At 53.6% G+C, this 26,442-nt stretch overlaps 1 protein-coding gene across 1 annotated transcript; it reads right to left on the reverse strand.

The window, feature by feature from the left end:
- Nucleotides 1-685: 685 nt before the first annotated feature.
- On the reverse strand, nt 686-26,442 carry EHD3 (EH domain containing 3). Its single transcript, XM_010987769.3, has 6 exons — nt 25,666-26,442; nt 16,899-17,075; nt 13,332-13,429; nt 4,892-5,304; nt 4,059-4,223; nt 686-1,365 (listed from the first exon to the last, which is right to left on the reverse strand). The coding sequence occupies exons 1-6, from the start codon at nt 25,890-25,892 to the stop codon at nt 838-840; spliced, it is 1,608 nt and encodes a 535-aa protein (XP_010986071.1). The 5' UTR covers nt 25,893-26,442; the 3' UTR covers nt 686-837.

Consider the following 26,442-nt stretch of genomic DNA (forward strand, 5'->3'; position numbering starts at 1 on the left):
AAGGCATACTTCCTTGGAGAGTGGTGAGGACCACGTGGGCTCACGTGTATCCAGTGCTTCTGGCACTCAAAATGCGAGTCAAGAACAAGCATCCACACGAGAGGCCGGGTAGGAAAAACACGAATCTCACAGAATCTGTGGAATCAAGCCACCCTGACTGGCTGTGAGAGCAGAGGATGACGGGACAGTTTCTTGGCTTTCTTGCCTGCCAATTTTTTTCTCTTGTCTCTCTGGTTCTGGGATTCTTTGAAATGAAGTGCAAGCAGGGTTCAAAGCCAGGTTTGCTGAAGCAGTCAGGGCCCAAGCCGGGGAAAGAACATGGCTCAGGGCCATGTCTCTTCAAGTCGGGGGCCTGGCTCCCCTAGGGTGCTTCCCTCTCCCCTCCCCACCTGCAGTAGCCGGCCGCCCCACCTTCCCTCACATATCCTGGTCCCAGAGCAGATTTCGTACTAGGAAGCCAAAGATGGGGGAGAAAGCACAGGGAGAAAATGGACTGCGTATTCAGTGAAAAGCCCTCTCCATCTGCTCTGAGTCGGGAGAATCGGGAGGTGGGTGGGCCATCTGTGGGCAAGGGAACCGCCTCTGCAGGGGAAGGCAGGTCTCCGGGCAGTGGGATATGGGAGGGAAGGAGGGCTGGAGACCTAGGCTTGACACCTGGGGCCCTGGGAGTGCGCCTGTGCTTCAACCAAAGCCGAGAACTTGAAGATCCACCTGGAAACCTGGGGATCACTGTCCCCTCTGGTCTGCAGTGCTGTTCTCAAGGTCTGTGTGTGTGTATGTGACATCGCCTCTCCCAGCTCCTCTAACACCTCCCGCTCTGCACTTTTGCACCTCCCGTCACTCGGCAGCTTTCCTCTTGGACGGGGGCACAAGGTGGGCAGGCAGCTCGCTGGGCAGCTCATGCCCCTCCAGCTTGACTTTGATGAGGTGGTTGGCCAGCGCGAACTCCTCATCGTCCAGCATGCCATCCTTGTCGACATCGGCCAGCTTCCAGATCTTGCCCAGCACGCTGTTGGGCAGCTTGGAGCGCAGCATCTCCTTCTTGGCGTTGGCACCTGTGATCTTGCCGTCCACCGGCGACAGGGTGTAGAATATCTCATCGTACATGGGCTTGTCCCTGGCCACCACCCACTCGGCGTCATCGATGCCCTCCCCAGCCCCCTCCCCGTAGCCGTGCCCGAAGGGGCTGTGCAGGGTGCCCTCGAAGGCTCCGCCCTTCACCCCCTGGATGGGCCGCCGTGTCTCCTCCTGGCGCACCAGCGTCATGAGCTGGGCGATGTCCTGGGCCAGCATGTCGTCCACCACCTCCAGCAGCTTGCTCTTCAGAGGTGGGAATTTGCTGAAGTCCTGGGCCTGTAGCTGGTCCTGGGAAGAGGGGGAGAAAAGAAGGTGGGGATGGAAGGCAATGGAAGGAGATCCCTCCCCCGTTGGGGAGGCTACCTCCTACTAATGCAAGAATGGTCACAGCTCTTTGGCCTGGAGGCTAAGTGAATCCACATCACAAAATCATAAAAGATATGAGAGCAGGAGAAAAAAGGCACATTGGCCCTTGGCTCTTTTCGGGAGAGAGCAGAACAGCGACAGGGATTGGAAAAGAAAGGGAAACTTAACAATTATCTGTTTGATCCATTTGGATTCCCTTTAATGTTCCAGAAAACACATACAGTCAGTCCTCTGTATACGAGGGCTCTGCATCCATGAATAAGGAGGGCCAACTCTACTGTGCCATCTTGTCTAAGGGACTTGAGCATCTGTGGACTTCGGTGTCTGTGGAGGGTCCTGGAACCAGTCCCCTGCGGATACCTAGGGAATGACTAATTAAATTCCTCTCTAAGTTTGGCTATTGAACGCTAGTTCTTGAACGCTGAAGACTGGGTCATGTGGGTGTCCACCTCGGTAAGGGTGACACCTGAAAACGCCGGAAGTGCTGTCACTCCATTAATGATCTCATTCACTCTGCCCCCCACAGCTCGTGCCTTTGTGAGAGCAGGCAATCACATTCTGTTGCCATTTAGGGAAGGAAAAACGGAGGCACAGGCAACGAAAAACAAATCACAGCAGAAGGCAAAGGTCATTCCCAAGCCAGCGGCTCTTAATCAGGGCGCTCACGGGATTATCTGGAAAGAGTTTTCAACCATCGGCTTCTCCCTGAGGGTCCTGACACAGCAGGCAGGGGCGGCAGGCAGGTTTGTAAAGCTCCCCTCGTTGACTTCTCAAGACCCCACCACACTGTAAATGAAGTATGTTCCTGCTTTGCATGTCTTTGCCGCTTTGAAAGGTCCTGGGTCTCCAGCACCCAGCTTCTCCTTGGCCTCTATAATGACAAGATGAGAGCTTCCCACTTCTGCCCTGGCTCTGGCCACTGCAGTCTCAGGGCCATGGGAGGAGCCGGTGCACAGGGGACAGTCTCAGGACAAGCACAGTGAGGTCACCGCAGAAAAATTCAGAAAACGCCCACAGCTACATTTCAAGAGCAAGTGTGAGGCTGGGCGTGCTCACCTCCCTTCAGGGAGGACAAGCCCTTTCTTCTGCTCTAGGTCCCTCTGTCTCTCCCAGCCTGTCCACATCTAGGTGTTTGGTGGGCTCCCAACTAGAGGTCCCAATATCTTCCAGGGGACACAGTGGGTGCTTCCACCAACCCACATGTGCCCCGACAGGACAACTGTTTCCATTACTGATGCAGCATCCCTAACAACAGAACCTGACGTCCGACTGGCAAATGAGCAAGAAGGTGAAACCATTTATGCTGCGAAAGGATTCTTCCCATTTGAAAAAGTCATATGATCCCTATCAAATGTCATCCTCCGCAAACGTGCGCTTACAGATCATTAATTCTTAACAGAAAGAGAAACTGAAAGTTGAAATCCAAATTACATGAAAGCAATTCTGAAATTAGTGACTGACTCATGGTAGGCGGCTATAGGGATGAATGGATGCATGAGCAAACGCATGCTTTGGATGTCTGTTTTGTCTTTCTTTTCATTTTGACAGATAGGAAACTGAAAAATGCCTCTTTGGTACTGTACTGATGTTCTGAAACCCTAACAGTAACAAGAACAAAAACAACATTACTACTACATCTGCTGCTGTTTTTTTCCTAATTGCTTCATCCTTAATACGTTTTTTATTTTTAAATAATTACAGAACCATGAGAATCTGCAAAAACTGTCCAGAGAAGTCGGTCCTTTGTACTCACTACCCAGCTTCCCCTACTGGTGACATCTTCCCTAACTTGCTACTGCACTTTAAGAGCATAGTCTGTGCCAGGCCACGCTGAGGGCCTTGCACATGTTATCTGATGGATACTCACAGTCTCCACACAAGGAGGGGCTTTTGTAACCTCAATAGGTAGATGAGGAGACAGATGCTCAGAGAGGATCCAGTTAGTATTGTACTGACCGTGGACAGCTTCTGGGGTTTCTACTTGCAGCCTATGTGAACACTACACTCAGAAAACCCTAAGCAGGTTAATTACCTTTGTAAACTTCAGTTTGCTCATCTGTAAAAGGAGGAGGAAATGCCTCCCCTGGGGGACTGTTTCAGGGATAGCATAAGAACCATGTGTCACAGACCCTAGCCCAAGAGAGGAGCCCACGGTGCACCCCAAAGATGGCGATCTCTGGTGCAGACTTCTGCTTCTCCACAGCTTATGTCCTAAATCGCTCCCAAGTGGGAGCTCAGTGGTAAACTTAAGCAATGAAAGGCCAAGAGAATGTTCATTTGTCAGGTGACTTGCTTTGCTTCACGTGACCCCGTGGGGAGTCCAAACCTGCGGTAGCCGTGACTGGGAAAACTGGAGGTGTCAGACTCCAAACACCTGCTAACACCCCTGCCCCACTGGGAGCCCTGGGCTCTGTGTCTTACCCCAGGCCCAGATACGGCACCTGTTAGGCCGGGGTCAATCCAACAGGGAGGGCAGACCCTGGGCCATCTGCCTGCCTGCTGGTTCTGAGTTGAGTTTCACACCAGGGCATCCAAGGGGGTCCTCCTTCAAGCTCAGGCTGCTCAGCCAGCTTGTGTGACATTGTCCCTTTCCTGGAGCCCCAGAGCCTGCTTACCTGCATCCTCTTCAGGTTGGGAAAGTCCCCAGGTGAGATCTGGTGCTCCCGCTCAATCTGGCGATAAATCTCGCCCAGGTTGTTCACCAGCTCCTTTTTCTTGTTGTCCTTTCCAAACACCGAGGGCATCTCCTTCTTCAGAGAGCTGATGATGTAGGCATGGACCTGCATAACAGGAGCAGAGAGAAACCTCTGGATCAAGACCTTGATTCTTTCCTTTCCTCGAGGGCAGCTCCCACCCCATCTCTTCCTGTAAATCCCTCCACCTGCTCCTACTTCTGAAATAATTTTTGTCTCCACCTTGTCTCTTCTGATGCTTGCAGCACTGAGCTATTTTGCTAGATCTTAGGGATAAGGTGAAGTTGTGGGGAGGTTAAGGTCAAGGCAGTAACAGGGATGATAATTCTGGTGATGGGGTTGATGACGAGGAAGACAGTAACAATTCACATGTACCAAGCACCTCAGAGGCCACCAGGCACTGTGATGAAGGCTTTCTCATTCTTTATTCTACTTTATCTTCTAAGTCTTTCAATTTACTGATGTGGAAACAGGCACAGAGAGACCAGGGCCCTTGCTGGGGTTGGGATCACAGAGTAAACTGGGCAGTTGACTCCAATCTGGCCATCTGATGCCAGGGCAGGTGATCATAACCATCACACTATCCTGACCCTGCCTTCCCACCCCCCGTCCAGAGCTGGCATGACTGATGCTCCTGATGTAGTGCCTATGGGACATCCTTGCGTGGGCAGGCAGCAGCTCAGCTTTTACAGCTGAACCCCCTCCCCCAAGCCGTTGTCCCCGCCTATGCTGCCCATTCCCCCTGGCAGCCTCACCTTGGCCAGCCTGGCTCTCTTGATGAGGTCATTCAGCTTGCGCAGGGCAGCATTTCGTGGCAGACTCTGTATGTCTCGGAACAGATCCTGCTCTTCGGCCTCAAATAGCTTCCGGTTGTCTGGGATGAGAAGGGGGTGGGACCAGAAGGAGCCGATGTAGACCCGGATCACCTCGGGGGTGTTCACGATCTTCCCCAGGGACCACATGAGGGCCCCGTACACCCGCATCAGCTGCTGCGTCTCGATCTGGTCGGCCTTGTTCAGCACCACCCGCATCTTGTCTTCGTGGTTCTTGAGGGCTTGGATTACTTCTGAGAACTCGTCAGAGATGTCCAGCTTGTGGGCATCAAAGAGCAGGATGATGCGATCCACGCGCTCGGCGAACCACTCGAGGACGGCAGCAAAGTCGTACCCTGCCGGCAGAGCAGAGTCAGGGGCTGGGGACTTGGGGGCACAGGGTAGGGGTTTGGGGAGAGGCAGCCAGTGCTGTAGAAACAATGTCTTGGGAGTCAGATCTGGGTTCAAATCTGTCTCCTCCACATTTTCACTATTTGGCTTTGGGCCAGTTGCCAAATGTCTCTGAGTTAGTGTTATTCCCATCTATAAATGGGCCGACTAATAGTATCCAGTTAATAGAATTTAAAGGACTAAAGACACACGGAGCCCATCACACAGCAGCTGCTCAGTAAATGCTAGTTATTATGACTAACATCATTATCCCTTAAAGCACAACTACCATCCAGCTTCCCTATCATTGCTTATTGTATTTAGCAGCCAGGAACCCTGCCTGAACACATTTTGAATAAAGACCTATACATTTTTAACAAGGCCTGAAAACTGGGGAAGCAGAAACATGTAAGATACAGATGACGGTTCAGACCAGATCACTGGTCTGGATGAAACCTGAGGCTCTTGACACATGCCTTGTTCTCATGCTGGTCCATGAGCTCACTTCCTTCCTTACTCCTTGGACGCAGCCTCCAAATTCCTAGCTCTTAAAACCACAAGGGATTTCTTCCGTAGGATGTGACAGATCTCTAACTGCCATGCCTTGGTTATTGGGTACTGAGCTGCCTCAGATCAGGCTGGTTACAGGAGCCCCACAGCACCTGCTCCACTCAATCCCAAGTAGCAGTGGATCTGGGAGGGGCTGGGGAGGGTCATGTCAACAGTCTGCAGATTCAGCCTCATATTCACTGACCCTTAAGAGCTGGAAGCAGCCTCACCTCTCTGTGCCTCAGTATCTTCTTCTAGAAAATAGAGGGCAATAGATGGTCAAGTGAGGCTCAGAGAGGTAAAGTGACTTGCTCAAGGGCACACAGCCCAGGAGCAGCAGCACTGGGATGCAAATGGAGGTATCAGGCCTGCTGCCACTCCCCAGTGCCACAGCTCTGGCAAGAAAGTCGGAAGTCCAACGGTAGGATCAACAACCCTGGCTCCCACTACAAGGGTTACAGAGGCATATACCCTGGGGCCCTAAGCTTGTTGCCACCATTGAGTGGGAGACTGAGCAATCAGGAAAAAGCCAGCCAGCAGTCCCTGCCCTGCTTCATGAAGGAGACTAGAAACCAGGGCGGGTCACTAGGCAGCCGCCTTGCAACTGAGTCAAACTGAAGCTGCTCTGATCGCCTGTACCAGCGGTTCTCAACTTGAGCAGAATCCCCTGGAGGGCTTGTTAAAACACAGATGGCTCAGTTCGCAATTCAGTTCACACCACAACCTCATTTCACCCTCACAGCACCCTCAGAGGCAAGCACAGTGAGAAGTAATATCCTTCCCAGACAAGAAACCTGAGTTTCTGGGATGAGGGCTCAATCGCGGGCCAGTGGGGGTCTAGGACTGGACCAGGCCGTGGGGCCCTGGGCTCCCTGCACAGGCCAGGCGGGCAGCGGTCCTGCACTTGGCACCTCCCTGCCTCCCCCACATCCCACACACACGGCCAGCCAGCAGCTCCCCCGGAGCCTAGGAGGCCCCTGCACTCCTGCTCCAGGTGGGCCTGCAGCCTGTACCCACTCTCTCCCCTCCCACCCTCCCTTCCCTGTGCTGACTCCAGGATATTATTAATCTCTTTCAGCACAGCCAGATGGAGGGCAGTCTCAGTCTCACCACCCAAAGGCAGTCCCCCAGAGCTGGGGGCAGGAAGGGGGCCAGAGGGCTCAGAAAATCAGGGCAACCTACTCGCCTCTCCCAACCTCCCCACCCAGAAACGGGGTCATGGCCTTGCTGCTCTGGTGCCTGCAACTCTCACAAGTCTGCCTTCCCCGTAGCAGCAGGGCTCGGAGGCCTCTGGCACTCTGCTGAGACGTATTCCCAAATCTCGCCTGACAAGGATTTAGCTGTGTCAGTACAGGCCATGGTGTGTGTGTGTGGGGCGCAGCTGGGAAGAGCTGCTGCCGCCCCCCCCCACCCCACGCCATGTGTCCTCCCCACCCCATCCCCACACAGCCCATTTCCGCCCTCAGAGCTCAGCACACAGCCACTGGGCAGCCAGAGCAGCCAGCCCTGGGCGCTTAACGACAAGGCTCAGAGCGGGTGAGACGTGCCCAGGGCCATGCAGCTGCAGGAGGATCAGCACCAGAACTCAGGTCTTCCCACCCCAAGCCCAGCGCTGCAGCCACCCATGGGCTGCGGAAAGTGAAGGGGCCAGAGAAGCTTCGGAGAAGAGCAGGGCTTTGGAGGGGGTGGAGCAAATCCCAGCAACCTGACCAGCCCCCCGTGTGGGGTGGGGCGGGGGGAGAGTGACAGCACAGGTCACTGCTGCCGGAACAGCATGGCCCCTTGGCTGTTCCTGCCCCCAGGGCCAGGTCAGGCGCCCTCGGGCAGACCTACCTCTCTGCTCACGCACGGAACCATGGGAACCGTGGAAAGCATAGGGACCGTCCGGACAGTCATTGGATGCATCATCCCCTCACGCCCTGGGAGCGGGGTGGGGCAGGGCCAGGAGAGGGCGCCCTTCTCAGCTTCCCCTGCGCCCAGCACGGTGCCCAGCACACAGAAGGTGCTCCAGCAGTCATGGCTGAACAGAACTGAAATGTGAGCCCTGTTCTGCCTTTTATATCCTGGGGACAGTGAAAAAGTCACCCCCAGGCCTCAGTTTTCTGGTCTTTGAACTAATCCACTAGACCCTGCCAGAGGGTTGCTGTGAGAATCCAAAGAAAAGGATGCTGGTGAGACCATTTGCCTATGACCCTGGCCGTTCCTCTGGCTCTGCCCCCTTCCAAGCGCCAGTTTCCATGAGATGGGTATGCTCTGAAGGGGTCACCTGAGGAGCACTGGCCAGGGCAAGCTCACCTCTAGTCTCTGCTCAGCCATTAAATGGCTGTGTGTCCTTAGGCAAGCAGCCTTCCTTCTCTGGTCCTTGGTCTCTCTCTGCCTGTTAAACCAGGGGGTTGGACTAGATCTCTGGGTTTCCTTTCTTAGCTCACCACTCCCTGCTTCTGAGACTGGAGGTGTGAGGGTGGGGAGTACAGCAAGATGGAGTTTAGACACAAGGAAGCTCTTGCAGGACAGGGGGACAGAAGGCTGGGGGCTGTGGTCTTAAACACCCCAGGTGCCTATGTGAAGCCTGCTCCTGTCTGAGGACAGGTGGATGGCTTTGGGGAAATCTTTCCAGGATTTCGCAAGCACAGAGGCCTTCAATTCACCCTCTAGTTTTGCAAATTTTGCATGCCCTGGCAAGCAGCTATCAAATCACAAACTCAGTAATGCAGGTGCTTTCTCCCCAGGTGTGGCTGCATAAGGGTTAAGCGAAGACTCTGTGGGCTTTCTCTGCAGCTCAGCTTCCCTGCTCCTGACTGTTCAGAGCCCAGCAGCCTCCAGGCTGGGTATCTGATTATTTCTGTGGATTGGGTTTATGCGTATCAGCTGTCCCATTTATTTTCTATGTGGCCTTGGGCAAATCTGATTCTGTTTTCTTGGCTGTAAAATGGGATAAAAATGACTGACTGATGAGGGGTCAATAGTAGAACCACGGCAACAAGATAGTGGAGGGAGGGCCCAGACTCAGTCTGGAGGCTCTGCTGTGATGTCTGCGGAGACAGGGCCCCTTTCCTCCGCTGTTGTGGCTCTGAAGCCCACAACAGGAGCCCCTGAGCACCTGCTGCAGCCCGAGGGCTCATGAGATGTGGACTAGTGGGTGGTGGGAGAGTCAAGCTCCGAGAGACTGACGGTGAAGCTGGCCTTCCTGGAATTACCCATAGCAAGTCTGCTGGCTCCAAGAGATCTGGTCTGCAGGCACCAGAATCAGACACTGGGCAGCCTGCAGGGATCTGGGGCTCTCCCTACTGCCCCCAGGTTCCAGAGGACTGCAAAGAAAGCACTTCTAAGTGATGGCAGGCAGAGGAAATTGATGAGACAGTAAGTGCAGCAACTCCTGAGTCATCCCTGGCTTCCTCCCCGGCCTGGAACGCAGTGCCCGGTGCTGACAAGGCTGCACTGCTTTGTGTTTGCAGCCACGCAATCTCATCTGATCCTCAGAATTCTCCATGTGTCAGGAGGTAACCAGCCAAGGGAAGGGGACAGCGGATAGGGAAGGGAGAGGGGGCAGAGAGGCTAAGGGGCTCACCCAAGCTCACACAGCCAGGTGGTGGCAAACTCAGGACCCAGACCCTTGATTCTCATCCACTCTCCTTTCTTGGCTCAGAGCCCTGCGAGGCTGGAGCTCAGGGGTCTGAGCCCTCCCACCAGACAGTTACTTGTGGTGGGTACATAAAAGGTACGATCCTGCCCCCAAAATCTCTTTCAATATTTGAAGACATTTTAGCAAAAGAGAAATTAAAAGAATGTGGGAAGAGTTCAGACAACAATTGGGAACAGAGGTCACACTGCGTGCCTCCCAGAAGTAACCTTGAAAAGTGGCCCAAGAGACTCATCACAGGCCTCTCCAATGACAAAAGGTGTCGGCGAGCCCTTTGGAAGGGACTCAGGACTCTGCTGCTCTGTCTCCGCAGTGATGCCCCCAACAGGCATGTATGTACCACATGTGGTCTGGGGCCCCAGAAGCCCCAGAAAATGACAGGACAGGCCGGGGATGGGAGGCTGTGAGGATCAGCCTAGACCTTCTGAGGTCCCTCAAGGGAAACTTGTAGGTGAGGGTTTGCCCTCACTCCTCCCTGTGCTCCTTCCGGACAGGCCACGATAATGTGCTGAAAGGCACTGTGCTGGGAACCATGGGGACCAGAGTCCCCATCCCAGTTCTGAGACCCGGCAAGTTTTTACCTGCTCTGGCCCCACCGAGCTCACCTGTACAGGACCAGGTCTGCTGGGAGTGATGTGAACCACACGTGGAGGGGTTGCTTTTCAAGGGTGGGGCCTGTGGGGATTTCTCGCTGAGATGCTGACAGGAAATGTGGTTCCCAAGTGTGAGGACACTCGGCTTCCGGAGCCCTCCCACTCCCACTGCATCCTTGCTTCTTCCCAGTAATGAGATTGGGCTGGGCACATCCTGTCACGTCCAGGAACTGCCTCCCAGCCCCTCTCCTGCCCATCCCAGTGCATCTGCATCTAGAGACAAGGGCGGGACCGGGACTTCCAGGGCTCAGGCTCCCGGATGTCCCCTGCTTCCTCTCTCCCCTCAAGACACTCACCGCACCCCCGGGCCCAGGCAGAGAGGCCACAACCTGAACAAGGACCTCACTCTGCCCAGCTCTGGCCCAGGGCCTGAGTGCTCCCTCCTGTGAAGCCTGCGGCCTGGGGAGCCCTTGAGAGTAGCTCACTTTCCAGAATGTGGCACGCCGGGGCCGCAGCCCAGAGGTAGCTCTGTGTGGACTTGACAGCAAGTCCTGTTTTTCTGGTGAGACACAGCCGTGTGCCTGGCGGGAGGCCTGGTGAGCAGAACGTGGGCTGGATTTCAGGCTTGACACGCCCTCAGACAGGTGCGCTCCAGCAGGGCTACCCAGGGGCCATGCACGGACTGTCCATGGGGCCCTGCCTGGCTCTGGGCTGGAGGAAGGCAAGAAGCACCAATTCGAGTTCTGAGAGCCCCTGGCAAGAAGTGTGCAAAATGTGTTGGGTTCTGTGCACATGCTGCGTGTACGTGTGTGCGCAGGCGGGAATGGAGGGAGTGTGGGGGTGTGTGTGTAGGTATAAACTGAACTATAGGTTCTCTGGCTGATTTTGAGGAAGGTCTCTTCATACTGGAAACTTTCCTCATTTGCCTCTGACGTCTGAGGGGGCCTGATATTCCCTGATTTTCCAGTCTCTGTGGAACGCTGAGGTCAGCACTGCCCTGGGCTGACGATGCAAGACCGGCAGCCCAGCTCTCAGCTCTTTTTTTTTTTTTTTTAATCACAGGCTACTTCTGCCAGCTGCATTTCTAGTCTAGACTCAGGAGGGCAGAGAATAAACTGGCCTGTGTAGATATCATAGGACCATCACTCCTCCCAGAGGTAGGGGGGGACCTGGTGCTTAGTCAGTGAGGGGTGGGAGGGGACAGGAAGGACAAGCAAGAAAACCAAGCCCCCAGTTTGCCGTGGAGCAGCCACTGAGGTCCAAAGATAAAGGCAGGAGAGAAGACAGAGGAACAGGAAAAGGGAATGGAACAGAAGCTGAGAAGGCAGGAGTCCCTAGAAGCGGGGCAGCCACATACAGCTGCACAGGCTGTGCACTGCACAACTGCAAGGGAGGCCACTCACATAGGTTCCCTTGGGGTTGGATAAGGGGCGGCCCTGGCTGGCAGATAATGGAGAGGGAAGGGAGCTCACCAGGATCCAGACCCAGAGCTGATGTCTGTATTTCCATTACTGTCTGTGGACCTCACTAGGTCAAGTGATGGATATCATTACCCTTTGCTACACACGGGGACATTAAGGTTCAGCAGGAAACAAATGTGACCTGTTGAGACCCACAGGTTCTAAAACCCAATGCTCTGAACTCCCAATCCAGTGCCCCTGGAAACCCTGAAGGCTGGAGTCCCCTCTGGACCCACCCACCTGTCAGGCTGCACTGGCCTTGCAGGTCCACGTGCCACCTACCCTAGACAGTTCAGGTCAAGAAGTTGGCCTTCCCTGAGCCTTCCTTGAGGAGGCTGTGTGAAACAGTAAATCCCCTGTAAGCCTAAACTCAGAATGAGTCTAGATGAACCCTTAGGGGGTGAGGGTGGGGACTGGATGGAGAGAGGGAGTATTTAGGGAGACAAATAAAAGCAAGAGAGAGCCACCCAAGCTGCCCCTCCGTGGGGCCCTAAGCAGAGTACCAGGGTGCTTACAGAGGGCAGGCCGGCCGGAAGGAGCGGGTGAAACGGCCCTCCCCGCCCAGGGCAGTGGGTTACATGCTCCCCTCACCCACGAGGCACATGCGAGAGGAAGGCAGATAGTCACCTAAGGTCAGCTCGGGGGAGAGTTCCGGCTGATGCCCAGAGGACTCCTGCCTGTCCAAAGTCTTCCCTTCCAGGAAGCTGGCTTCTGAGTGCTGATTTGGCTCCAGCCCAGCTCCCAGCTCCAGTATTGGGTGGGTGTGGCTTCATCAGCTTTTCTTACCAGAAATAGAGTACATGGCATAGAAAGGGTAGGGGGCTACCCAGGGCACACAGCAGGGTGTGGCAGGAGAGGCTGGGGGTGGGGAGCCAGGACTGTAGTTTCAAGCTTTTTACAGAATCCATCTAGTATTTTAGAGCTAGAAAAAAACGATGATGATGATGATCTGTAACATCTCATGTTTCTCGGGCACTCGCTAGTTGCCAGGCAGAAAGCTTTTTACCTGCACTATTTCTTTTAATCCTCAGACAGCCCTATAAGATAGATAGATAGAGAAAGAGATAGAAAGAGAGAGAGAAAGAGAGAGAAAGAGAGGAAAAAGGAAGGAAGGAAGAAAGGAAGGAAGGAAGAAAGAAAGATGTCCCCTCCTCTACAGATGAACCAGCTAAAGGAAAGAAACCTGTCAAGGTCACCCTGCCAGGAAGCATTAGAGGCAGCTTGGAACTCTGGCAGCCTGGCTCCAGAGTTCATCTCCTAACCACCACGACAACCTCCCTTGATGAACAGTTACCCACATCTGTCGGGACTGAGCAGTTGTCAAATGCTTTCACATACCAGCTCCCTAGTCTGATGCCCAGAGCACACAGCCATCCTCACGCTGTTGGTGGAAGTGCATCTGCTTCCCTGCAGAACTGTACCCCCTAATCCCCGGGGCAGGGATGGCAGGAACTTCAGAAACAAGCCAGGGTCTGGCCCATGAATAAACCCGATGAGGTGAGTAAGGCAGGCAGTCATGTCTCCATTTCACAGATGAGAAGACTGAGGCCAGTGGTGTCCTGAGCTACAGTGGACCTGAACTTGTCCACTGGCCCCTGCTTAGGATGACCCCACATGGTACACGAGGCACCGCTGGCTTGTTAAGAGATAGCAAGGCCCTGGGAGCCTCTTTCCTGGGATGGAAGTGAGAGAACAGACCAGAAGGAACACAGCGCAGAGCAAGAGGCAACCCTCCCAGGTGCCCTGCTTACCTCGACTGATCCTTTGCTTCTCCCCAGAGAGGATCCCCGGCGTGTCGATGACGCTGATGCTCTCCAGCACGGGGTTGGGCAGCTGGGCACACACGAACCTGCATGGGTGGAGAGGGGACCTGCGGTGAGCCACCATCCCGTGGTCTCTCGAAACCCTCCTTGCGGCCGCATCCTAACCCTCCCTGCCCTGGGGCAGAGGTTCTGAAGCCTGGCCACCTTCCAGTGGGCCCAGGAGCTGTACTTTGAGGACACTCCTGGGGTGATCCCCAGGCAGCTGGGGTCCTAAGTTTGTGAGCCCCTGCTGTTGGGGACACCATGATGTCCAGACCCTGACCTCTGCCCCCCAGGGAACACAGGTATGAACAAGAACAACCACAATATGACATGCGATGGGACCAGCACCCCAAGGGAGGTCTGAAGGGCTCGGGACATCTAAGGTGGAGAGAAGGCTTCCAGGGAGGCTTCCTGGAGGAGGCAGTGTGTGTGTGTGTGTGTGTGTGTGTGTGTGTGTGTGTGTGTGTGTGTGTGTGTGTGTGTGTGTGTGTGTGTGTGTGTGTGTGTGTGTGTGTGTGTGTGTGTGTGTGTGTGTGTGTGTGTGTGTGTGTGTGTGTGTGTGGTGGAGGGAAGACAGCAGTTCCAGTCTGAGACAAAGAATAATGGAGAGAGAGCCGTGTTAGTGGGTGAATGGTGTCCTCCAGAGATCTGCTTTAGTTCTGCCCCCAGTAGCTCAGAATGTGACCTTGTTTGGAAATAGGGTCATTGCAGACATAATCAGTTCAGATGAGGTCATACTAGAGTAGGGTGGGCGCCTCATCCTTATAAGACAGGAGAGCGCTATGTGAAGACACAGACAGGCACAGAGGGAAGGTGGCCCTGTCAGGATGGAGACAGATCAGAATTCCGCTGCCACAAGCCCATAAATGCCCGGCGTAAGCAGAAGCCACAAGGAGAAAAGAAGGAACCTCCTCCAGAGGCTTTGGAGGGAGCTTGGCCCTGCCAACACCTTGATTTTGGACTCCTGGCCTCCAGAACTCTGAGTCAAGAGTTATTTTAAAGCCACTCAGTTTGTGGTAATTTGTTCTGGCAGCCCTGGGGAACTAGTAGAAGCAGGTGCGAGTGTGGCAGAGAAATGCGAGAGAGAGAGACAGAGAGAGAGAGAGCAGGCACCATTCCAGGGGGGACTCATCACTAAGGTGGAGTTGGAAGGCTGGAGCACAAAGACACTGGTCGGATAGGGGGGCAGGGGCCGGAACACCAGGGCCTTGAGGGCTGCGTTAAAAAATGTGGATTTTACATGGAGGGCAGTAGGAGCCCATTGGAACATTTTCAGCAAAAGAGTGACACAGTCCAACATGATGGTTGTCAGGCCGTCCAGTTCACTTCAGCAAATCTTGATGCATCATCTGCTGTGTTTGTGGCGCCCTGCTAGACACCAGGGCAGAAAAGGACGTGGCAGCCCCTGTCCTATCCACGCTGATGGCTTCCCTTATGCCAGGGGCCCAGCCACACTCTGGTCCTTAGGTTCTAAGGCACACCCCAGAATTTCTTTCTACAAGAAATTTCACATTTTGCTGAAGCCAGTTTGAGCTGGGTTTCTGTCACTTGGTGACCAGAAGGTCATGAACGTGGGGTTGGTGTCTGGGGTCAGGGCTGTCGTCAAGGCATGGAGAGAGAATGGCAAAAGGCTAAGGGTGACACCAGGTCACAGGAGCCAGAGAAGAAGGGGACCAGAGGAGACTGGAGAGGGTCTGGCTAGGGAGGCAGGAGGAGGACCAAGCAGTGGAGAGGGGATGGAGATGGAGAGAAACCAATACCAAAGGGAGATGGGGTAACGTAAGGATGGAGAGCGCTCCTGGCTTATCACTAGGAGGTCTGGATGACCTTCACATGGGCAGCTGCGACAGGGGGAAGCCATGTTCCGCAGGTTAGGGGACAGGAAGAAGTGAGGAGATGAAACTTGGTATGGGTGGAAAGTGAGAGCGAGAGTTGGTGGGGCCTCCTGTAGGGTTTTCAAGAGGAGATTGTTCCATGTGGAGGAGAAGGAGCCAAGGGAGGGTGGAGCTGTAAGAAGGAGACTACCTGATGAGGCGGTCCCTGGGAAGGTGGCCCCGAAGCACACTGCAGGGAGGGAGGAGGCCGACCTTGAGGGGAAAGAGAGGACTCCACTCTCTGTAGGCTAGGGGGAGGGAGGACCGATGCAAATAAACGCCGTGTATGGACAGATGAAAACAAACCAATTACAGGGCATCCATGGAGATGGGCTTCCATCCTCTCTAGAACAGGAAGCAAGGTCATCTGCTGGGCGAGGAGGCTGGAGTGTTTGGAGAGAAGGGGAGAGGGGATGTTGAGGGATGCGAAGAAGACCACTGGGCAGCACGGAGATGGGAAGCAGACGTCTGAGGTGTAGCCTCCCTGCGTGTGGCTGCAGGGAGGGAAGGGGGCTTTCCCCCACAGCCCCCACTCCTTGTTATTCCCTCAGTGGATGTGCTTACAGAAGAGCAGAAACCTCACAATGCCTTCTATGTATGTACGCAGTGTGGTTATGTTCATCAGAGTATTCCTGCATTAAGCCACATTCTTTTAATTCTCCCTGCTTATATATATTTTTCCCCGTATCTCTGCCTGGAATATCCTTAAAAAAAAAAACCCCTTTCAGTGTAATTCCATTCATCATCAAACATTTGTGTCAAATGCCAACTTTTCTACAAAGTCCTCTGGCCTTGGAGGAGGGTATTACTATTATCCTATTTTACAGATGGAAAGAGTGAGACACACAACAGTTAGGTGATCTGTCTAACATCCGTGGTGCTATTTGGTAGAATTTGAACCCAAGTTGGTCTGAAGCCAATGCCTATAGTCTTTACCTTTACTCTAAATGCCTTCAATTAGAGGAAGCAGCTTAAAAGAATTTTAATGCAATACACATGCACAATTGTGGTGTGGCTACAACAAGCGTGATTGGGGGCCAGCCTGTATTCCAGTTGAGCAGAATAATGGGGAGGCCCAGGTCACCTTGCCAAGCATCTCTAGAGCTTCCTCCACTCAAATTGACCCAGTGACCCTGGTGTCTGCAGGCTGACTTGTCCTAGGGAGGTGACTGGTCCAAGGTCACACAGTGAGTTTGGTAGGAGGGTCAGTGCTCAAAGCCAGGGCTTCTACCTTAAGTCCAAGCTCCTTCCCCCAAGTACCAACAATGTCCAGGATCAGAGGGGAACCTTCCCTTGCCTCCTTCCAGTTGAATTCAAATCCCTTCCAGAGTCTAGGAAAAAGCTGAGAACCACACAGAGCAGCCCTCTGTGCTTTTGTTGGAGAGAGGTTCAGATTCGAGAGATGTGATTTGACTAGTTGAACCTTTCCCTGCTCCTTGATAAGGAGAAATCAGCCTGGCATTTGCAGCTTGCATATCCCTAATCAATGGTGGTCATTCCCAGCAAGAAAGGGACAATCAAGAGAGATTTCAGGTCTGGAAAAAGTACAGACTTCCAAGTCCCTGCTCCGCCCTCTCACTTCTCACACTCCAAGAAGAAAAGAGAGCCCCCAAGGCCTGTGTGTTACCTCTGCGCTCACCTGTTCAAGAAGGCATTGCCAAAGGCGTTCAGTTTCCTGAAAGGTTTCTTTGGATCCACCACCAGGGCGTTCCCCGGAATGGTCCCCTCCACGTCTCCCTGCATCACCGCAATGAAGGAGTCAGTGGTCGGCTCGGGTCCAATCCTCATGCCAGGAAAATCCTGTTCCAGCAGGTACCTGGCAGGAGGGAGCACAGTCACGATGCAGGGATTCTGTTCACAGATCAACACTGCACATTTACCACAAGGCAGACACAGCTGTGAGTCACAGCAGAGGGGCAGGTCCAGAGCAGGGAGATTTCACAGCAGGGAGAGATCTTCATGGATGGGGAATCCGAAAACCTCTGTGCAGAAGGTGGGATTTCAGCTGAACTTAAAATATCAAATCTGTCCTTCTTGACCCTTCTTTTTTTCCCTCCCTGAAGGAGTAGAGGGTAAAAAGAGCAAGGTTTGGACTCAGAAATGTCTGGAAACCGATTCCTACACAGAATATTGTAGACTTCCCAGCTGAAGGTCGTCTGTGTTAGATTCAGGTGTGCACAAAGTGATTCAGTTCTACACACATATGTAAATACTAGGCCACTTTATATAAGGGACTCGAGCATTTGCAGGGGAGGTGAGATCCTGGAACCAGTCCCCTCGGATATGCAGGGACGACTGCACTGAGGAGACCAAGGCTTTGAAGGGTTACGTGGCTTTCTCAAAGTAAAACAGCTGGAACCCAAACTCTTATCAGACTATTACCAAATCCTTTGCTAACTGTCCTCTATACTAAGGAAATCACTGCCAGAAAGTTGATCAAGGCCTCACGGAAAGTCAGGGCCTCAGCACCTTCCCAACATGGGAGATCGTTGTTCAGACTTATGAAGCACCTGTGACGTGCCAGGCACTGTTCTAGACTGTCCACGGGTGGTCCAAGGGCTGAGCTCTCTGTCCACCCTGTGCTCCCCACCCCAAGGTGGGCCGGCTCTGCCCAGCGGGGTGGCAGCCAGGGAGACTCGCTGGGGTTTCTTCCGGCTCCTTGACATCCCTTTGTGTTCTGAGCTGTTGGTTTACTCCGTGGTTCCAGGGCAGTTCAAGTCCGGTGGCTATGGGCTCCCTCCCCGAGGAACCAAGGAACTGGCAGGGGAGATGTGGGGGCGGAGCTGCTGCCCGGGGGGGCCGCCCCGCCTGCAGCCAAGGTTTTAGGTTGCTCTGGGGAGCCCCTCATCTCCCTCCAGCCTCCCAGCCCAACAATCTGGGTGTGAGGATAGGATCTCCTCCCGTCAGAGGACCGTTCTGAAAGGCGCGTTGTGATGAGAACACATCACCGTAGCTGCACACTTGGATGGCACTTGCTGCTTTCTGACGCGTGACTTCTCCTTCAGGGTCCCAGGGGAGAGGCAGGGACCTTCAGGGCCTGGAGCCAGCAGACCTGGTTCCTCTAACCACAAGGGGTGTGCCTTTCGGAAGGTTCTCGACCCCTGCAAACCTCAGCACCTTCCTCCCTAACATGGGAGACCATCGTTTCGATTTATGAAGCACCCGAGACATGCCAGGCACTGTTCTAGACTTTCCCCAGATGGTATTGTTCCATGGTCACGTCTCCTCTGACATGAGCACTGTGACTCTCATCACCAAACGGGCCCCAGGGGGAACCCACCTCACCGGGTGTTCTGAGGGTTAAATTAGTTACAGACCTTGAGTACTGAAACCAGTACCTGGCCCTTAGGTGACCATCCCATTTTACAGAGGAGAAGATGAAGCTTAAACAATTTGCTGCAGGTTACGCAATCAGTAAACAGCAGAGTTAGGATTTGAACCCGGCACTTGGATTTGAGAATTCCAGCTCCTAACCAATATATTCACTGTCTCCCTTCCTGCCGGAGGTCTCTCCTTGGCCAGGAAATGCACAAGGGCTGAGCACTCCTTGGGACTAGAAAGAGAAGTGAGACAAGGCGGACACAAAGGGATTTGGTTTGGCAGGAGGCCGGCCAGGGGCCACGTCCTTGAGGGGCTTCCGGGCCCACAAACCAGGAACTCCTCATCTCCATAAACGTCTGTCTTGGGGCCCACAGCTCAGCCTCAGTGAGTGAGGGGCGTGTAAAAGCTGTTGCTATCAGGTGACCAGAGCAGGCCCACTGGCTCTCAAAATACAGTCTCAGAATTTGAAGCAGTTTCATGAGAATCAGCGCCATGACTGGGAAACCCCTTCCAGTCTTGCCTATTTGTGCAGGAAGCACCTGTCTCGGTAGGTGCTTGGGTGAGAAGCCCCAAGCAGAGCCCCGCAGGGGATGTGATGTGCAAATCCTGAGGCAGGAGGAGGGATGGCTGAAATAGACAAGGGTGGAAAGACAGTCTGAGGCAGCCTCAAAAATGCCCAGGCTGAAAAGGGCCAACCAGCAGTGATGAAGAATCTCCCTGACACAGGCGTCTCAGATTCCACCCAGAGAGAGACGCAGTGCCCTGGCAGATGAACAAAGGGTGACAGGGTGACGCTTCCCAGCACAGTGGGGGTCACTTCCTGGGATGTTCTGGAGCCACAGCCTCAGGCAACCCAGCAGGGGCCTGGAGACTGGACCTGCTGTCCTGCCCCTCTGCTAAACCCACCTGACCCTAGATTTGCTGACCACACATTGGTCTGGCAAAACCAAGTCCAGGGACACAGCCAGGCGAAGCAGAGAACCCAGGGCTGGGTAAATTCTCAGGGACATTTGGGGATGGCCTGCAGCCCTGAGGTCCCCCTTAACAAAGCTGCTACTATGTCCAGAGAGGAAAACCTATTGAGGGATCTCATGGCTGCTTCTCTATGGGGAGTGATACAGATCGCCTCTGTTGCCAGGCGCAAACATTCCCACAGCAGTATAAAAAAAGAAAAGTTAATTCAAGCCTGGGTGGGAGCAGCTGAGAGGGAGATGCGAAAGAATACAGGAGGGACAGGCAGGCAGGGCACCCACTGTGAGGCAGGTGCTGTTCTGAGACCTTTCCCAGATCATCCCACTTAATCACTTCTAGCAGCACATTATTTCAATTTTGCAGGTGAGCAAATTGAGATAGAGGTAGCCCGAGCTCAGGGCCGAATAAAAATATTTAGGGGCCCAAAGAGCTGAAAAGATTTGGGTGCCGCCCCACCCCACCTTGCATCAAATCTGAAACAGATAAATACTAAACCCTAAATAAAATGGGTGTAAGGAAGCCCAGTGCAATTCTGATTTTTCCCATGACTACTCCTCTTCATATTTTTCTTAAGCAAATTATTTCCTAACATTTCCCTCATTTTCTGGTGTCCTGCTTGGCTGGCAGTCTAAGCATGTGGCTTGCTTTACTGGTGACCTAAGCACCCTGGGTAAGGCATGGGGCCAAGAATCTTTACCCAGTCTGCCCCCAGTGGACCTGTCTCTGCAGCAGTGTGGCCAAACCTCCCCGCTGCTGGGGACAGTGCCCAGGCGAGGAACACAGGGGCTGGGGCCACAAACTATGCCTGTGGAGGCCTCGGACTGGCTGGACCCTCTGTCTCTGCTCAGTTAAGGAATGTGCCTCAATTGCAGATGTGGCCTTGGGCAAGGGCTTCAAGAACCCATTGCCTCAGTTTTCCCAGTTCATAAAATGGGATAATACTGCATTTCTAACGAGCTCAGAGAAACAGAGTGAAGGTTTTAAGATGATATACATGAGGTTTGGGAAAAGCAACGGTTATACCAGACACCTGCCCGGACTGGCAGAGACAGTCGTTAGAGAACACGAATACCTCCTCACTGCCTGTGGGCACTCAGAGCATTTCTACCTGGACTCCAAATCCAGCACTGGTGTCTCTTCGGTGAAGCCTGAACTGATTCATTCCCACCTCACTCCAAACCTAATTACTCACTTTCTTCCTCCTAAATCACATAGCTCTTAATTTGCATATTTTAGGTAGATGCTAAAGGCATGCATCACTTTCTGTTTTGTATTATAGGTATTCGTGTCATGTATCTGTGTCCTTGGTCTAAGTCTCGTGTACTTAAGCTTTAAAAAGGGGTCAAGACAATAATACTTGCCCTTTCGGCCTCACGGGGCTTTAGGGAGACTGTAGAGCACCCCACGGACACAAAGTGAAGTAGGAAACAGGGACTCGATGGCTGAGTTGAGGTCTGAGCTGCTCCATGCTCCCCTAGCAGCCACCACCGTCCCTGGTGCACAGCAGCCCCCACCATGGGACAAAGTGGTCCCAGCACAAAGGAGAGGGGAGGCCAGATTGTCTTGATTGACCTCACCTCACTGCCCAAGGTTATGCCTCCAGCCTGGGAGGGGGCAGCAAGATGCCCGCTCCCAGCACACCCCTCCCCCGGGGCCCGCCGCACTGTGGGCGGGACCAGATGGGGGTGTCCGGTCCCTTCCCCTTCCTGAGGGCCAGTCTCTCAGCCTCTCTGGTTAGAGAATCCGCTGGGAAGAGGAGAGGGAATGATAAAGCCGCAAGCGCAGCACCTGGAACATACCTGGCCCTACCCTGGTTCTCCCTCCCTCCTAGTCCTGAGGGGGACCCTATAGGTGGCGGTTACTATTTGCATGGTTCAGAGAGGTTAGAACTTCCTGGCCAGGCCACGGGGCAGGCGCCTGGCGGAGCCTGGGTTCTGCTGAACCGGCCGGCGTTCTTCCCATGGCCTGGTTCCCCTGTTCTTCAGAGGCCCTTCTCCTCCGTCACGCGTCTCCTGATGCCCTCCCTCTGCACACCCAAGTCTCAAGGCAGATCTTAAGCTGACCTCAGGCAGGTGGACCCCGCGCCCCTGGCCCGCTGCTCCTGGAACAACACTCAGGCCTTGCGGGTGGGTTTTCACCCAGCCCCACGTAGGGACCAGCAGATCAGAGCCCTGGCGGGAGAAGGACGTCCACAGACCTCGGAGGGAGGACAGAAATGAGGAGCCCCAGGGGCTATGGCTGGCAGGATGGGCCTGGCGGGGGTCAGAGGGTCTACCTGGAATGGAAGTCCGGCCCCTTCTCTATCCCTTCTGCTTCCTGGAGAATCATCTTGCCTGGGGAGGTGTTGAGGCCCAGGCAGTGGGCTTGCCAGGGAGGTGATGAGGGAGGGAAATGCAGGGTCACCTTTGCAGGGGGATGCAAAGAGCCCCCTGAAGAAGTGGGGGAGGTGGGAGGGCCAGCTGAGCAGCCCCCGACCCCACCCCGCCATGTGCTCATGCATACTTTAGAGTCCGAGTCACGCTCTAGAAGGGCCAGACGACCCTCAAGACCTGCTCAAATCTCCTTGTGGAGACCCAGGCCTCGTACCCAATGCCCCTGGCCCTCTGCTCCAGCACCGCCGTGGTCCAGCCAGGCCTCGCTTGAAGTCCCTGAGACACAGCCTTCCTCAGCCCCTGCGACAGCCAGCTAGTCACCTCTGTGACCAGGGGCAAAGGGTGCCAGAGAGGAGGGACTGGAGGCTGCACGCCAGAGGGAGGAAGAGTGAAGAGAGAAAAACAGCAGAGGCGGGAGGGAAGGCAGCCAGGGCCAGAGGGACACAGAGCTACTGTCCTCCGAAGAGGCAGCCTGTGTTGAAGGAAGCAGCCACCAGGCCAATTGATTGCTTAGTTTATTACCCCGGGTCGCCGGGCCTTAGGCCAGGGAAGTTATTTCAGGCAGAGATCAGAGCACGTTAATTAGCGATTAGAAGAATGTCCTTTTCTGCATGTTCTTCCTGAGACAAGAAATAGACCCAGAGGCAAGTACATATAACTGAGAGAGGAGGCAAAAGGCCAAGGGCCAGGGGATGAAGAGACAAGTCTTTGTTTCTGAGGGAAAGGTCCCTTGCAGGTTCAGGCCAGAACACAGACCTCAGTGAATCACTACGCTCAAGGCAAGAAGCAGGGATGGGAGAGGCCGGCTGATACCCGATGTGGAGCCCTCTTTGCTTTGGGGAGGGGCTCTTGTACCAACTTCCCCTCTTGGAAAGCAACTCAGAAATATGACTCTAAACACCAAGATTAAAAAGTAAAAAAAAAAATTTTAAAAGCCTCAAAGCTCTGTACAACCTTCAGCCTAGTGATTTCACTGTGGGACTCTGAGAAAACAGCATAATATGTGGGAAAATATTGTGCAAAGAGATATAAAGATATTCAATAGCAAAAAAAAAAAAAGAGAGAAACAACCTAAAACATTCAAAAGAAGTAGGCTGCTTAAATGAATAATTGCAAGGCATACAGTGAAGTATCTTATAGCTCTTAAAAATAATGCTTACAAAGAGTCTTTAATTGACCCAGGAAATGCTCATGCTATAAGTGAAATGAATAAATCAGTATACAAAATTACATTATGGCATGATCTCAACTGTGTTATAAAATACCTAAAAATACTGAAACTATATATATATATATGATATTTAAAATAGTTTCCCCTGAGTCATGGGATGACCAGGGATTTTTTCCTTCCTCTGCAAATTTATTCTTGTCTGCATTTTCCAATTAAAAAAAAAACTGTTCAGTGGATTTAATGAGAAGAAAGGAAAACATGTAATTTGGTTTTGGAGGACTTCCCTGTGCTCCAAACCCTCCTCCCCTGCTGGTAGCCTCTTCCTCAAAGGGAGACAGGTTTTGATACACAAGCTAAATTCAGTTACTGACATGAGCGGGAAGGGAGAACTCCTGCACTGGGAGGATAAGAAAGAGGAGAGATCTGCCTCTCCCGGCCTCCTGTCTCCCTCAGATAAGGAATAATCTGTGGCAACCCTGCTCTGCCACTTTCTTAGACCCGGTTAACAGCCAGCATGACTCAGGCAAAGCCAGGACAGTGTCTCAGACAAGAGGCACTTAAACACATCTGCTGCTTCAGGATCCTACCCCCAGGGACACTCACCTTCCCCATCTCCCCTCCTGTTTTGCAAACGAGGTCTCTGAGACCCTGGATGAGGTCCCTGGGAGCTAAGGACACAGTTGTAAGTGCTGGTGCTAGGAGAGGAGACGCTCTAACATACTAAGAGTTATAACCAGTGTGTCCGGAGGGCTGGGGAAGGCCATGCAAGGGCAGGAGCCATCTGTAAATGGCCTGTGTTCCCTGCAGGGCATCAGCCACGCCAGGTGGAGGTCACTGATTACAAAGGAAACTGGCCCAGAACCCAGGTAACTCTGAAGTGCCCTTGGCACTTTGGGTGTTTATCAAAATAGGGAGATGGATTAGATCAAAGGTTCTTACCCTAAAGTCCAAGGCAGCCCTTGGACCCTCAAGATTATATGGAAATTTGGGATGTACGTGCTTTTTCTAAAGATGGGTCCACAGATTTCATCAGATTTTCAAAGTAGGTACAGACCTTTTGAAAAGCTAAGAAGGAATGGACTAGATTCATCGCTAAAGGTCCTTGTAGTTCTAACCATCTAAGGTATCCAAAAGCCAGCATCCCCCAGGAACCCAACTTCTTCAGCAATCACTCAGCCTCTCAAAGCTGCTGAGTGCCAGGCTGTCTAGTCCACAAGGGCAAAGTCTTCAGGTGTTTTGTTCAGACTTGACATGGTATTGTGGCGCATGCCCTGCTTGTGTTAAAAGCTGAGTGCTGGAGAAAATTAGTATCTAGAAAATCAGGAACCAGACTGTGAACTTTTCTGTTCTCTTTGCCAAACAAAGCAGAATGCTTTGCATGCTGCAGGTGCTTGGTCAATGAATGGAAACATGAGCACCCCTGCTTTGAAACCTTCTGTAGGAGATGAGCACCACTGACTTGGGGGGTGGTCACTGAACCCATCACCGCTCTCTACGAGCCTGACTCTCAACACAGAGGGCCACAAACACCCTCAACAGCTTCCAATGGCTGTGAATGAGGCCAGGGAAGATGGCAGGTTGTGTGGACTAAGGACTGGAATGAAGCCTGTCCTCTAAAGATACGAAAGATGCTAATGACACTGGTGGCCAATATGCAGACCTCTCTGAATACAGGGTGGACAAACTGACTTCTTGGGGATCCCTCCAGCCCAAGGATTCTGTAATTCAAGGGTATGGATGACTGACCCTCAAAGTTATAGGCATTTAGCCAACCATCTCCTCCCATGAGCCTAGGTCCTGCATCCCAGGTTGGCCTCCCACTCTGTTACATGGCTTTGGGCGATTCATCTAACTTCTCTGATTCAATTACCCCAACAAGTCAAGGGGCTGGATGAGACTATTGCCAATATCCCTCCCACCTCTAAAAGGCTTTAATCTGATTACTGAGCCATTAAGATCAAGGGAAAAGAAAAAAAGCATTTGCTTCTGAACACTGCTTCTCTCCAGTCTCTGAGAGCTGTATGGAGGAGCTCTGCTCAGAGGAGGAAACTGATAAAAGAAAGACAAGTGGCTCTACCAGACAGGGGGCCACAAGCTTCGGGCCCACATCCTCAGCTGCAACTGAAAAGTCCCTATATGAGTGGCTGAAGACTTAAAAGGCAAGGGAAGTGGTTCTGACTATCAAAGGCATGTCCCTACAACCTGCGGGTATAAACACGTCTACCAGCATAAGGTACTCTTGCAACCAGGAGCTTTCTCACTTGTGCCTCCTGGGTCTCAGTTTCACCATCCAACAGATGGGAAGAATAGGGATGGCGCCGAACTTGAACACTTCAAGGTGACCACCTAAGCCAAGGGCTAAGTGCAGTGGAAAGACACTAGGTAGGACGGGGTGGGGGACCCACAATGAAATTGTGGGGTAAGCTTTGGACATTGCCACACAAAGATTTCTTCAGAGCCTTCAAGGGAAGACTTCCGGTTTGTCCCCAGGCAGGAGGGGACATCGGGAGTGACAGAGGGCCCAAGCGCTGGGGGGGCAGGGTGTGCTGCCAGGGTCCCGGGAGTCTCACCTGATGAAGGTGGTCTTCCCAGTGGAGTACTGGCCCACCAGCAGGACCATGGGCTTGTTGTCGAAGTCGGCATCCTCCAGCGCGGGCGAGTGGAACTCGTGGAAGCGGTAGTGCTCTTCCAGGGGTAGCAGCTTGCTCCTGTAGAGTTTCTTGAGCCCCTCGCTCACTGTCTGGAAGACCTCGGGGTCTTTCCTCCGGCGGTCGTCGGAACCCAGCCAGCTGAACATCGCGGTCGCCACTCGCTGCCCCCTCGCGCAGTCCCAGCAGGAGGGCACGGAGCCCCGCGTCGAGGGAGGTGTCCTGCAGGGCGGGCCCTCCTGGCTCCGAGCCGCGCCGCCGCCTCACCGGAGCGCGGGGCTCAGCCTCACCATGGCCGGGGCGCGCGGCTTGGGGGTCCCTGCGGCGACGGCGCGGGGCCGGGAACGCGCTCCTCCCCTACTCCTGGGACCAAGCCCAGCCCCAGATTCATCCAGCAACCAAGGCCGGAGGGAGGAAAAATATCTGGACTGGGCAGGGGGACTGCGATCTTGGAAATAAAGTCAAACCTGCAATTAAATGCCAGGTGCGGGGGTCCCCGGTCTTCCCCAGGCCTCTCTCGCTTTGGCTCGGATGTAGGTAAGGGATGCTTCTGACTCTGCTCCTGCCCGCCAGTTCAGAGGCTCAGTGGAGGCGGTGGCGCTGCCCAGCCCGCTTACAGCTCAGCATTCGCAGCCGCAGCCTGCAACCCCAGGCGCCGATTTAAATGCCAGCCTTGCAGGAAGCGGGCTCGCGGAGGAA

The sequence above is a fragment of the Camelus dromedarius genome, chromosome 15 (genome assembly GCF_036321535.1).
Source record: "Camelus dromedarius isolate mCamDro1 chromosome 15, mCamDro1.pat, whole genome shotgun sequence".
NCBI lineage: Eukaryota > Metazoa > Chordata > Mammalia > Artiodactyla > Camelidae > Camelus > Camelus dromedarius.